The 14845-nt window shown below is 38.9% G+C and overlaps 2 protein-coding genes across 2 annotated transcripts; both read left to right on the forward strand.

Moving 5' to 3' along the window:
* The first annotated feature begins 656 nt into the window (after nt 1-656).
* Nucleotides 657-2147, forward strand: LOC127857384 (neuropeptide Y receptor type 2-like). Its single transcript, XM_052393780.1, has 2 exons — nt 657-1272; nt 1408-2147. Exons 1-2 carry the CDS (start codon nt 986-988, stop codon nt 1955-1957), a joined length of 837 nt encoding a protein of 278 aa, XP_052249740.1. The 5' UTR covers nt 657-985; the 3' UTR covers nt 1958-2147.
* Nucleotides 2148-5747: 3600 nt separating this feature from the next.
* On the forward strand, nt 5748-8670 carry LOC127857385 (uncharacterized). The gene is made up of 3 exons (XM_052393781.1): nt 5748-6211; nt 7597-7886; nt 8398-8670. The coding sequence occupies exons 1-3, from the start codon at nt 5779-5781 to the stop codon at nt 8668-8670; spliced, it is 996 nt and encodes a 331-aa protein (XP_052249741.1). The 5' UTR covers nt 5748-5778.
* The last annotated feature ends 6175 nt before the right edge of the window (nt 8671-14845 follow it).

Raw genomic sequence — 14845 nt, forward strand, 5'->3', positions numbered from 1 at the left:
GTCTTGAAAAAAGGCCTTGTCAAACAGCGTAGACCATGACGAGACGCCGCATGAATTTCTGTAAGAAATATTTTAAATATAGAAACCAGTATACTACACATCCCTAATTTTGGAAATAAATTGATCCAATTTAGAACGATGGGAGAGTCCACTAGGCATACATGGTTTAGTTGCATTGCACTTTTGAAAAAGTATAATAACTAAGCATAAAACTCTATGTTGAGTAAACTTCAGTAATTCGTGTATGTTACATGATCATAAATATATTTAATTTGTGTTAAATAATATTCTATTTAGTGGGTCGTAACATCTCTGGTAAGATAGCCCCTATCATCGTTTTGTGTGATCTCATCAACTTAAAATTGAAGAAACTATCCGTTATTTTATTTATAGTAGTTTTTGTAATGCAAGCCACTAATATTGGAAACATAGAGTAGCTGAAATAATTACCAATTATTAAGATATTTTCCGTATTTGTCTGATGCGTCCATATGAAACAGTTTTACTGCGCCCGAAGCTGACAAGTGTGCGCGCGCATCTATGGGCGAGGTTATTGATGAGAAGAAATTGGAAATCGTGATAAAAGAGCATGACAGCACTGACATCGATGGTAATGTGATAGGTAAAAGCAAACAGCTGGGGTTATCAAACGCCACAAAAGCTATCGACACTGATTTAAATCAGACTTTTGTCAATAAGCACCGGAATGGATGTATGCATGAGGAAATATTTGTTTTACGAAGTCGATGAATTATAATTCCTTTCAATAACATCGAACGGCTTCGTGTTATGCAAATGAAAGTTGGAAAAAATGTATTGCACCATAATATTCGAGAATGGTGATATTATTTTCGGAACAAGACTGTGATATATTTAGTGCAAACTTGTTATTTTAAATTGATCGACAATCGAGGTATACCCAATCAATCTAAGCACAATTACATCCAGGATAAATGGGAAACAGCAAGTTTTAAATGAAAAAAGAATGGAAAACAGGACTTCCTTTTTTAACACAACGTCGGTTTTGGAAACAAAACATGAGTCAAACGGTTTGCCGTTATTTGCAAAGATCACGATCACTTTGATGATCATCGTATCAATTGTGGTTACTGTTGGAAACAGTCTAGTCATCGCTGCTATCGTGAAGTTCGAGAGACTACGAGACATAACTGGCGTTTTCATCGCCAATCTCGCCATTGCGGACCTTATCATCGGCGCTTCTCTTCCCTTTCAGATTGTGTTTTTCTTCTACCCATCACTTGAAGCCAACAGGTATTCTTGCCTTTTACGGTATTTAGTTATCAGTTTCGCGTGCAATGCGTCGATATATTCATTGGTTTGCACAGTCTTAGACCGGTACATTGCAATAATATATCCGTTACATTACTATAAAATAATGACAAAAAGAGTGGCTTATATTATGGTCGGGTTAATCTGGACTGTTGATGTAATTTTTCAATCCATTCCTCTCTTTGGTGTCAACGACTACGACCAGTCACCGTTCTGTCTATACGAGCTTGTGATGGACAAATGGTACAGATGCGCAAACCTAGTGCATGGGATAGTGCTGGCGTTTATAATGTTCATGCTATACATGAACATTTTCCTTATTGTCCATAAGCACGTGATCAAAATCCAATCCGAGGCCATCGTTCAATCCGAGAGCCACCAACGTCAGGTCTCAAAACAGATGAACACGTCGATAGCTATGGTGGTTCTGTTCTTTCACATTTCCTGGCTACCGTTCTTCTTAATTCAGCTAACGATGCTAGACGTAGGTCAAGTGACGCAGATCAAGGTGATGGTTGCAAACTTTCTCGTGTTCCTTGGCATTTTTAACTCGGTTGTCAACCCATTTGTGTACGCTTGGAAAAACAAGGAATATCGACGGGCCTTTAGGAAGTTACTCGGATTGAGCGTGCGAGATGAGGACAGTGCGGTCACCACTATAGCCTAAATAAACGACACTACAGCCATGCACTAACCAGTAGACGAACGTTTTTTTTTGTATGGGCCCTGTGTCGAGAGCGTTGAAGAAAATGACTGGAATGGACAACCACTGCCATACAATCCTAAACAAATTCCAGCGCAATATGGGTTACCGTTTTGATTAACTTTTATACACTGATCAATTGTTTATAGCATTATCGAACCAACAGCTTCAATTAAGTGTATTTTGAGTATTTTTAATGTATGATATTGATGCTGTTATTAATCTATTCAACGAAGAAAATATAGTATTACTCGTTATATTTAAAAAAAAATGTATATTTATTTGAAAGTCCTTTTTATTGGGTGGAGTTGTAAACAAACGTGTTTTTTATTTTGTTCCTTGTTAGTTTTATTTGAAGAAAAATGTATATAACATGCGTAAATGCACAGCCACCGCTAACTAATATCCTCGTCAATCTAAAATGTCAGTTTATCTCCAGTATCCGACAAAGTCATGAACTGCGGAATAAGTGTGTTCTTGTAATTTGTATGTTTATTTTGCAACGGACAATTTTATGCGAATGCAAGTATTATACAACTGAATTGGTTTCCTGTCAGTTAAATATTGTTCTTAATGTTATTTTTTATCTCGAATCCTGCATTCAATAAATGAAATGTAACGTGAATTTTCCGTTCTATCCCTTGCATACCTAAATAAAAGAGATCAGCCGAAATAAAAGGGATCAGCCGACGCATTTGGTTTGAGAACAGAGTCATATTCATGTACTTAAGTTGACCGTTTGATGCAACATGTTTATCTTAATTCTGCCATTTTTATTTTGAGACGTTTTTACAGGCTTTGTGATTAGTTTAATTGAGCTATGAAACAAACTTGGTAAACATTTCTTTCAATATTATTAGTGAATTTATTCAGTTCTTTTATGCAATGAAAGCAACATTGATCGCATCATATTGATTGGAAACACGAGCTCTATCATTCATTGTCATATAATAGACATAACAAATCGGAAGCGCCGTTAAAATGTTCATTTGAAAGTAAGATATACGGATGCCATATTTCAGACTTCAGATGCTGTTTTCATATTATTTTTTAATAAGATAGTTTGATCGAGCTGTTTTAGAAGAGTGGCAATTTTGTGATTGATTCTTGGGAAATTGTGCTCTCAAACCGTTACACACCTCCAAGTCTTTTTATTGACCGTTCCCAAGTGTTCATCCCAATTTTGAGTTTATGTTTCTAGTTGGCGTTCTGTTATATAACCAGTGGATAGAAAAAAGAATTTCACTTCCGATAGTCTCTTTAGTTTTATTGTTAGCTTTATGAAATGCGCACTATTTAAACTATGGATACTATGGATACGTAAAACCTATCTATTTCCAGATTTATTAAATCAAAAGTATTGATATATGTGATGGCAATTGACCTTTCGACAGCGAGAGTGAAGCCACGCCCCCCGATTTCAAGGGAGGTCACTCCGCCGAAGTCCGTCATAAAACTGGCTACGCGAATCGGTACGTTGGAAGATATTCACAAAGATTTCGGTCCAAATTACATGAATTGTTTCTATTGCTATCATGTTTTATTTAAAATGTGTTAAATGTAATGTATTAAATAGGTGTTTAGCTCCCCTCAAAGATATAGTACCAGAAAGGCCGTTTACCAAAAAGGCTTCCCAAAAAGTCCGCATCAGTGAACCAAAAACGCCTCATGGTATACCAGAAAGGCCATACAATATTTTTATTATCATTGAATAGTTATGCTGAATATAATTATCATATCTATGAAATAGTCATAACTTTTTTATAAGTCTACTTAAAAGTCGTTAATCTATAGTCAAAGTCGGCCAATTATCGCAAATTATCACATACAGTATGCATTGTCGTTTGTCACAATACTTTTCATTGAGTAATAGATGTTTCAGTTTTTTAATTAAGGATGTTCGATCGTTTCCACTTTACGGTAATTGATTCACTATATCGTGAAAATTAAAAACCTTTATATATTTTCACCGTTTCAAAATATTAGGTTGGAATAAACGAGTGTAAATTCTAGTTTTACTGTTTTGATTATGCGCCTTTAAATTTTCGGCATTTACATATTTTCGAGATTTACTGCATTGAAACCAAGCGTTCGATTGCTTGACGTCACTTCGTGATCGACATCGATGAAACGCTTGCTTACGCTGTAGATGTTATTTTCTGTGCAAATGCAAGCGTCTATTGATAACGAAACGATAATTTGTCAACAATGAGAATCAGATACTTGGCTTAATAATTTTCATTTAAAATGTCTAATTTGGATATAATTCGGAATACAAAACGAAACTTAAAAGGTATTGAAAACAACAACGTTCAATAGAACAATGTGGATTTCAATAGAAAGACTATTTCCACCGACAATCAGGATTTCCGGTATGACCACTGTTATTTTGACGATTTTTCTATCGGTTCGTCGGTAAGCGTGACCACATGTGACAACAGCGATGCTAGTTGGATATAAAATTGGTAGACGTGTCGTTTAACTCGACACATCATTGACATTCGTGTCGCTCATCTCGCGGTGTTCGGACGTATTCTTCGCACCTCGGCATTTTCGTTGCGTTAGGTTAGGTCGTGAAATTAAGCGGATTATCTTGGAAATATTGGATTAAATAATACAATTGGATTAATAGTAAAATTAATTTGGAAATAATAAATCAAATTTAGGGTCTAATAAGATCTTCTATTTGAAGGCGAAAAGTGGAGTTAAATAAAAACGTAATTAGCGTTAAAGTGCTTCAGTGCAAGAAGGAAAATTATCTAATTAATTAATGGGATATAATTAAATCTAAGTGTTTAATTTAAAAGCAAGTGCTCCAGTGTTAGAAGGAAAGGTGATATTTAAGTGATAATTGTGTGGATAAAATCGGTAGAATCAGGGAAAAAGAAGGGCTACGGAAAAGTAGTAAGTCTATAGCGTAGTACGCCAACCTTTTCTAAAAGAATCTAGCCAATTTAACATTTAAAAGATAATAACGCCTATTTCAATAGTTTTTCATTAGAGTGTGCTTTTAAAGTTTTAACAATAGAAAACAGTATAATACATGGTTTTATATCAATTCAATATTGTATTCAGTTAATCAACATACAATATTTTTCCAAGAAAAGCTATTTGATAAGAAAATAAGATACAGAATAAGCGCTTTAAGTGTAATGCAAAAAGACCCTCTACAGTATAAAAACCTACGCTCATTAAGATTAGAGATCGCGTAACAATTAGCACTTGCAATTTGCAATTGTCGCGAAAACAGGGACCCTCTGTTTACTACCAATTATCGGACTACCAATTAAGCGCCCAAAGACCCCTATTAGGCTAAGACCAATTAGAAGTAGATACCATTTACTATTCGACTACTCGCGAATCATTCATCAAACCGCTAATAACTGAAAATAAACTAACTAGAACGCGAAAACAGGGACCATCTGTTTACTACTAATTACCGCTGTACTAAGTAACAGATCAAAAGGGCCCTATTTAGTTCTCAATTAAGACCTATTAGACTACTCGCGAAGTCCCTATCAAACCGCAAATAATTGATAGATAATTAACTACTCGCAAGTAAAGAACAAAGAATTTTCCTCAATCAACTTAAATCCGAACACTGCGCGAGCGGCGAAATCGCAAACATAAGTACCCAATTGCTTCTTTCCATTACATACAAACAGCTTAAGGAAAACAAGACTGAGATTTTACAAGGGAAATAATAATTAAGATAAACTTAAGAAAAACGACTACCGTACACGTATTATTCTAAATCAAACCTTACCGCACTTCCTATCATTACTATGTCCGGGCCATTTAAGAAAGTTCTCAGGAGAATGAAGAGGTCGTTCTCCAGTAAGGAAACCTCAATGACGGAAACCCCTAAAATCAAGCGCGCAATGTTCCGCCCCGGGGACATCTCAATTGACTCCGAGTCTGGCGCTCCGTATTCAGCGACGCGTATTACCGATGACACCTCAATAACCCCAGTCGTCCCTGTAACCGTGACTCCCCAGACAATTAATGACAATATGACCAAAACCCCATCGACCACGAAGCAGACTACTCCCCCTGCCAACGGGCCATCATGCTCCCAAACCCATAAACATGCCCCGGCAATATGGCTTACCTTTTGCCTTACCACTGTCGCGGTGATCTTCCCGCGAGAGAAGGCTAAGGCAATAGGGGAAGCCTTTATCAAACTGCTAGGCTCTGAGAGAGTAAGACCCCTAAAAGGTGTACGGAAGAAACCCCCTCCGGAAGAAACCCCCTTCGCTAAAAACGGCAGGGCGGAAGAAACCCCCTTTCATAGTTTGCATACGTGGAAGAAACCCCCTCGCTAGTTTTGCAAAGGCGGAACAAACCCCCTTCGAGTTTTCAGACAGGCGGAATAAACCCCCTTCCATAGCGGAACAAACCCCCTTCCAGACGATTTAGTTACATTTAAACGCACGGTAATTGATTACAGAAATTCACTTTAATTTTCAGAAAGTTCTCGGGAAGCACGTTTTTTGCATGATTCAATTTTTTTTTAAAGACGAATGCTTCGGTTATTATAGGAAAATATGTACGAAATATCTTCGTCACTATCGGCTCTGGGTGCTAATTTTGTGTGTTTGTTATTTTTATCAATCAAGTACAAGTTAACGCATATAAAATGGTATAATCTCACTGAAACGCGTGCAAGACAAATTCACACGAGCATCTCATCATTAACAACTTGTGAACAAACGGCCGGTACACCTCTTTACTCAGCACATAACAGTTTGGAAATAGATATTCGCACCTGCATTTAATTATATAAAAGGTCCTTTAATGTACCGGCTAGTTTTGATAATGATTGGCGCCTTTGCGGCTCGTGTGAAGTTATGTACAGTTTTTTTTAATTACATTTGCTCGATTAATTGGTATGTATATGTATACACATCGTTGGTATTTCGAATATATCAATAATGGAGATCATCAAGAACAACAAGGGTGGGCAGAAGTTGTGTTACATGGGGTACTGCTACACGAAGAAAGCAAAGTCAGCGGTAAGCAAGCGTTGGGAGTGTGACCAACGGGGTTCACAGAAATGCCGTGCTATTGCTACCACTGATCTAGAGGTAAGTAATATTATACCATGTACTTATACTAAAAAATAAATGAGTCTTTTTCTACAAAACCCATGTATTGCGATTATTTTTATATAATATTAATTTTGCATAAAATTCCAATTCGTCACATCTATATTAGTCATAATTACATTTTTAAAAAGGCTCGGACAAATGAATAAGTACTTGATATTATAAGTTAAACGATTGACCTGTTTCATCGATATGTATGCTTTATGTTTCAGCTCACCGTAATGAAGTCAGTGACAGAGCACACCCATGCCGCCGACATGTTCAAGGGAAAGACTTAATACTTAGGAAGGGGATTTATTCCGCCTGTCTGAAAACACGAAGGGGGTTTATTCCGCCTGTCTGAAAACTCGAAGGGGGTTTGTTCCGCGTATGCAAAACTAGCGAGGGGGTTTCTTCCGCGTATGCAAACTATGAAAGGGGGTTTCTTCCGCCCTGCCGTTTTTAGCGAAGGGGGTTTCTTCCGAAGGGGGTTTATTCCGGTAATCCCCCTAAAAGAGTCCAAAGCTGGTCTCCTCTTCAAAATTAGGGACGACGCACTCAACCAAGCTAAACATTTCTCCTTTGATAGATTTGACTTCAAGCTAATTGCTCAAACTAAACTTGCAAGGGGTGTCATCCAGGTTCCCAAAAACGCGGATATAGACAAATTAAAAAACGATCTAAAAAACAAATCCAATGTAGAAGCAGTCCATAGTGGTCTTAAAAACAATGTCATTACGGTCACATTCAAGACGGAAAACGCCCCAACAAATATACTAGGCCACAACGTTAAGCCCGCGCTCCTAGTAACTCTTCGATGCTTTAAATGCCAGATGTTCGGCCATGCGTCCAATGTTTGTAACAATAACGCGAAGTGCCCACATTGCGCGGGGAATCATTCGCACGCGTCGTGCAATACCAGGCACGCTAGGAAATGCGCAAACTGTGGCGGCGGGCACAGCGCGGCGTATAAGGGGTGTCCGATCTATCTCAAATACCAATCTACTATCAACAGCAAAAACTTAAAGGTTACCAATCAATACATCAATAACCTTCAAGCTATAAATAAGCGACCCAATCTTGCCCAAATAGCTAAACAGTTAGTTGCTAAATCTGAAACAGAAATTTTGTCCATACTCAAATACAAATTCCCCGAAAATGAGGCGCAATATAATATTGAGCATACCACTCCTACTCCGCCCGAACAACCGGCATCAACATCAACCACAAATAATGTAGCCACAAACAATGTTGAACATACATTCCGCCATCAGCAACAACAACAGCATAAGCTACCCTCCAGCTCACAAACTTCAGATCACCCTAAAAAAATGCTCAATCCTATACCATCACCGCAACAAACAAGGCAACAACAACAACCTAGGCAACAACGCCATCATCAGCAACGACACAGGATATCCGACCACCCCGCGTATTCTCCCTTCATTATACATAGAAACCGGCTACGCATGGCCCGTAACAGCTCGACCCCGATCATGCGCCATAGCCTCCGCAAAGGACACGCGATTGCACCGCCGTTTCCGGTCTTCTTTCGCCACGCGTACGGAATATATTAAGTTAATCCAGTAGCCTTAAGCCCGTACGTTAGGTCAATTTAACACACCAAACCCCAAATGTCTGCGACAGTTCATACTCATAATATAAACAGTCTTACAATTATGTCGTGGAACGCCCGAGGGGTTACTCATAACTCAAATGCAAAAATGTACGAGCTTCAAAATTATGTTAATAACAACGAAGTGCATGTAGTATGTCTCCAGGAAACGAACTACAAAAGTAATCACAGACAAGTACATTTAAAAGGATATCAAGAACCTGTGAGAGGTGAACAAAGAGAAAAACTTATAGGCACTGGGGTAGCAATATATGTAAAATCGGGCATTTCATTTACTAAAATAAACATTGATCAAGATTGCCCTATTGAATCGTGTGCCCTCACACTGTACTTGACTAAGCACCAATCATTCCGCATTCAATGCGTATATGCTCAAACTAAAGATAATACGTGTAAAAATTATGCAAAAATATTCCATTCAGTTGAACATAGAAAGAATAATATTATTGTTGGCGATTTCAATCTAAAACACCCCTGCTGGAACCCCGAGGGTGATCCACGATGCGACGATAACTCTGAAAATCTCTTTAAATTAATTAACAATAACAGCATAAACTTCCTTAACGACGGTCAAATAACGAGATTGTCTGATCGCGAAGATCAACCCGACAGCGCGATCGATCTAGCACTTACCTCAGCCCATCTTCAAGCTATAAGCGATTTCAATGTCATTGACGACTCGTTTGGAAGTGACCATCTTCCAATCATAATAAACATTAAGACAAGAATAGAGAATACCCTTCCGTCCACACAACACAAATGGAAAATACACAAAGCCACACCTGAACAATGGAACAACTTTAAAACTCAGTGTAATAATGAGTTCCTTCCTTATGTAGATAATACTGACACCAACTCTTACTTTAAATCCTATATAACAAAACTTAAAACTGAGCTTGATAACTCAATCCCTGTAAGCAAAACACCTAAAAAACTCAAACGGTCTGTACCATGGTGGAATCAAGAATGCACAGACGCCATTAAATATCGTGAAAAATGTAGGAGAAAATGTATCCGAATCAGAACCGGACCTAAGTATGACAAATATAGGGAAGCCCGCAAAAGTGCTAAACAAGTATTAAAAAAGGCAAAATTAGAAAGCTGGAACGAATTCTGTAATAATCTCTCACATAAAACAACTAGCAAAGAACTATGGGATCAAGTTAAGCGCATGCAAGGCAGACCCCCTACTAATACACCTATCTTTCGGGTTAACAACGAAGTTCTTGTATCTAACGCTGATAAAGCTTCTGCCCTGGTAAAACATTATCAAAAAGTAAGCAGTGACGAAGGATACTCTGAAACGTTTATTGCAAAGAAAATTAAAACAAAAAATGAATTTCCTGTCTGGTTACAATCTCTTACCGAGGAAAAAACTCACAAGTACAATGCTCCTTTTAGCCTGTTCGAGCTCGAATCAGCTCTCCTTACATGCAAAAACGGCGCGCCGGGCGACGATTACATCCATTATAAGATACTTAAACAACTTCCACTCTCGGGGAAACAAGAATTACTTGCCCTTTATAATAAATCATGGTCTGAAGGTACTCTTCCTGATGAATGGCACGAGGCCACAATAATTCCGATCCTTAAAATCAATAAGCCTAAAGACTCTCCAGCCTCATATCGGCCGATCTCTTTAACCTCTACGTTCACCAAACTAATGCAGAAAATGATAAAACCGAGACTCTGCGCGTATCTAGAAAAACATAACAAAATTTCAGAAGTCCAATCGGGCTGTAGATCTAACCACTCTTGCGAAGATCATTTAGTACGCCTTGAAGCTGATATTAAAAGAGCCCAAAATCTTGGTCAAACCGTAGCAGCCGTATTTTTAGACCTCACAGCCGCATTCGATAAACTATGGAACGAAAACGCCATTAAAACACTTAATACTTTAGGAATAGAGGGTAAAATGCTCAACTGGCTTGCAGCTTTTCTTACAACGCGTAAAATAAAAGTGAGACTGCATGACGCGACATCAGAATCAGTTGAGACTATAAACGGCTGTCCCCAAGGTAGTGTCCTATCTCCAATATTATTTTCCGTGACTATGAACACCCTAGACAGAGAAATTAAGGCACATAATTCACAAAATAACACTGATCTAATCAATTTATCACTTTTTGTAGACGATAGTGCAATATGGACCACATCTAAATCACCGAATCTAGCAATTACTAAAATCCAAAAAGCCCTAACTGCAATAGAAAACTGGAGCGCATCGTATGGCTTCCAAATAAATCCCACAAAAACCCAAGCAATCTTATTCCCTGCCAGTGCACAAAAAGTAGCGGCCAATGCACGTAAAGCAACTCGATCTAAGAAAACCCCTAACCCCCCACAACTTACTCTATGTGGTGCTCCTCTTCCGCTTCTTGACAACATTACTTTTTTGGGTATGACATTTGACAAATATTTAACATGGAAAGACCACATCCTTAAACTAGTTGTACGCTGCCAAAAGGACCTCAACTTTCTAAAATGCATCCAAAGAAACAACTGGGGTACGGATAAAAAAGCCCTTATGCGTATCTATAAAGCCACTATCTGGGCAAAAATAAACTACGGAAGCATTGCGTACAATTCAGCCAGTGAAACATTACTCAATAAATTACAAGTAATCCAAAATACGGCACTTAAAATTATAACTGGTACACGTAAATCTACAAGCACCGTTCTGTTGCACGCTGAATGTGGAATGATAGAACTGGGTCAACAAAGGCAAATTAACCAACTAAAATACCGCGCGCGCACGCTATCTATGGGACCACACCTCCCAATTAACCTTAGTGTTACTGAAGACCCGGCCTACCAAAAAAGGAAAAAGAAGAGTGGTCTCCCGTACGCGCAGAACGTGCTCGAGCTAGGAAATTATTATGAGACTATTGACATTAAAACTCAGGAACCTACTTACTTTAGCTTAAGAAATCTATCAAAACCAAATATTGACTTACATCTGACAACATTAATTAAAAAATCCGACAACGACCCAAACAGTGGCTCTATAGCTCAAAACTATGTAACAGATAAATATGGGGATTACACCCAGATTTTCACTGACGGTAGCAAAAATGAGGAACTTGAAATAGCAGGCGCGGCTTTTGTAGTGTATCAACCCAAAAATGTCATTATACATGAGTGCAAGGTAAAATACAATAAAGAACTGTCTATATTTGCTTGCGAACTAGCTATAATAAACAGCGCCATAAAGTGGCTTAATGAACTTGAAACCCACGAACGCTCAAACTACGCGATATTAACCGACTCTCTCAGCGCCTTACAAGCACTTAATGCAGGATCATCGAAAACGCGTCCCGACCTTATATGTGCAACATTAAAGGGAATCACAAAACTAGCAAACAACAATATCACTCTCCAATTCGTATGGATCCCGAGTCACGTAGGCATTCCGGGTAACGAACACGCTGACCAACTTGCCAGAATAGGTTCCCATGAAGGTCTACCCTCTGATTTAAAGCCTAGCGCGCGCGAACTAATTGCAATCATTAACCAAAAAGGGTATAATGAACAGGATCACAAATGGTCAATTTACTGCGCCGATCATAATTTACCGATATTAACCAACCCTAGCCATAAGATTAACATCTATAGTCCCATTAAAAGGGAGGACAGGGCTTACTCGCGCATGCGCCTAAGGGTGACCAGATTGCACGGCGACTATTACAAAACTGTCCTCTGCCCCCAGTGCAACATTCATAACACGTTTGAACATCTTTTCTTTATATGCCCTAAACACGCTGAACAGAGACTAGAACTAAGTGCAGGGTAATAGCGGCCTTCAAAAACCCACTTATCATTAATCGCGACTCACTGTTGATGCCTCCAAGCGGAATCGCTCCTGTTGTGCGACTGCACGTGTTTAAATTTTTGCGCGACACGGGCTACTTAGATAAAATATAATATTCCGTTGGACTATTAGCGGTAGATAGAAATAACAACACATACCGTCAGTTATATACTGCTTCATTTATTCAAATTAATAATAGCAATCTTATGTACTAATGACGGGCGGGACTCGGACGATGGTCACTTCGGTGTGCACCATATGGCCACTCGTCTGGGCCCGAACTGAACCTAACCATATTATCCCGGCCCTATAGGAAAAATTAAAATAAATAAATAAATAAATAAAAACTCAGATCAATAATGGCAACTTTATGTACTAATGACGGGTGGGTCTCGGACGATGGTCACTCCGGTGTTGTCCATATGGCCACTCGTCTGGGCCCGGCTCGAACTTATATACTATTATTAATTAATTTGGTTCTAAAACTGTACCGTAAAACAATCCATGATATATGTAATTTTAAAGATTCCAATTAATAATGACTATCTTATGTACTTATGACAAGAGGAAAATTGCATCAATAAATAAATAGATATAGAAACACTGCATGTAATGTGCACGCCGAGAACCTATATTTGTATTTGGGGTCCAAATGTACTTTGGATTGGTAGTACATTACAATGCAGTGTCCAATAACACCTTGTTGACGTCAATACATAAATAAACAATACTATAAACAAGGCAAAGATGAGGGAGCTGTCTATAACGAACGTTCGCGGTTTCCTCGTCTGCGCTTTATGATATATAGGAAAATTACACCAATAAATAAATAGATAAAGACTATTAATACTAAAACGACGGAAGGGTACGTCCCCCCCCCCCCCCAATACATATGTCACTTGGCCCCTTTCGACCACTATGGATAAGCTCTAAGCCTTCTTTTACAACCAAATAGCGCTCTAGGTAACAAAACCCAGGGTTCCGCGAGACCCTCGCTTTCCTTCTCTTAAGCTGTAATCAGCAACAACGACGAAGGTAGGGGAAAAGCACACAGACAACATACTTCCACGCAGGATCGGAAGACGCAGTAAGTGCGCACGTGGGCAAATTTACCCACAGTGCAACCCCTATAGGTGTAAATATTGTTGTAATTAAATGCGATTAGTTAACATTTTTCCCATATGTACAAGACTTAAACATGTTGAGTAGAGCGTGTCAGCTGGGCCAGAGGGCGCGCCTGAAGAGATATCTCTCGCCCGTGCACTCTGGCTCCGTTGACATGACATCCGTGCACTCTGGCCCCGTTGACATGACATACCCAACATGACAAAAATAAAAATAAAAAGAGAATGGTGACGGTATTTGTTGTTGTTGTTTCCCCTACTGTAGCGTAGGTGATGTTTTCTTGTAGAGTAGTGTAAGTTTTTTCCTTGCATGCCTGTGCCTTGTTACGTTTGACGTTGAATTGCAAACCTTGTATTGCTAACCTGCACGTATTACCCTTGTCACTATGAGGATCAGATCGAATTAGAGGGATGGTCAGCATTAACATCCCAGATCTATTCCCTCCTGAACAAAATGCACTAATACATATAATTACCATCTGTGTAACCACTAGCAATATAAACAGGAAGTAGAACGTGCGCTCTCTCTCTCTCTCTCTCTCTCTCTCTCAAAAACAAATAAAGGCGCGTGAAAATTTTCTCCCAAAGAACGAAAGTGTAGAACCAGGTATTGTCCTCCCTGTACCACCAACAACCAACCAGTCATCTCGGTCCAACCACACAAACGCAGCCCCTTTTCTACTATATTAAACTTCAAAACTATTCTGACCCTTGCAACACCATTAAACACCTGACAATATCCACCAGCACAACAGAGAGAGCCCATGTGAATTTACAACAAGACACAGGGCAATAGAGTTATATCTGTACTAATCTATGTTTATGTACTAACAAGTCCTCCGCGAGGGACGTTAAACGGGGGTGCAGTGTATCGGTGCTGTACACCGGGCACTTAAAAGAACCAGGGGCGCCTCTGGAATCGGGGCGCCCTCTGTATCCCGCTCGAACCCCCACTAACACCTCTTGGGGCGGAGAGCACAAAAACCACACACAAACTATAAGGAATTAACATTAATGCCAATAAGGATAATGATAATCTAGAGATAATAGGAATACTGCAAAAACCATTTTGATAAAAGGCAAACCACTACATAATCCATTAAAAAAAAAAAAAAAAAAAAAAAAAAAAAAGAGCATCTAGTCACATTAAGGTCTCATTGGCCATCGTGCTATGATGTATAATATGACCTTATT

This window comes from Dreissena polymorpha, chromosome 14 (genome assembly GCF_020536995.1).
Source record: "Dreissena polymorpha isolate Duluth1 chromosome 14, UMN_Dpol_1.0, whole genome shotgun sequence".
In the NCBI taxonomy this organism is placed as follows: domain Eukaryota; kingdom Metazoa; phylum Mollusca; class Bivalvia; order Myida; family Dreissenidae; genus Dreissena; species Dreissena polymorpha.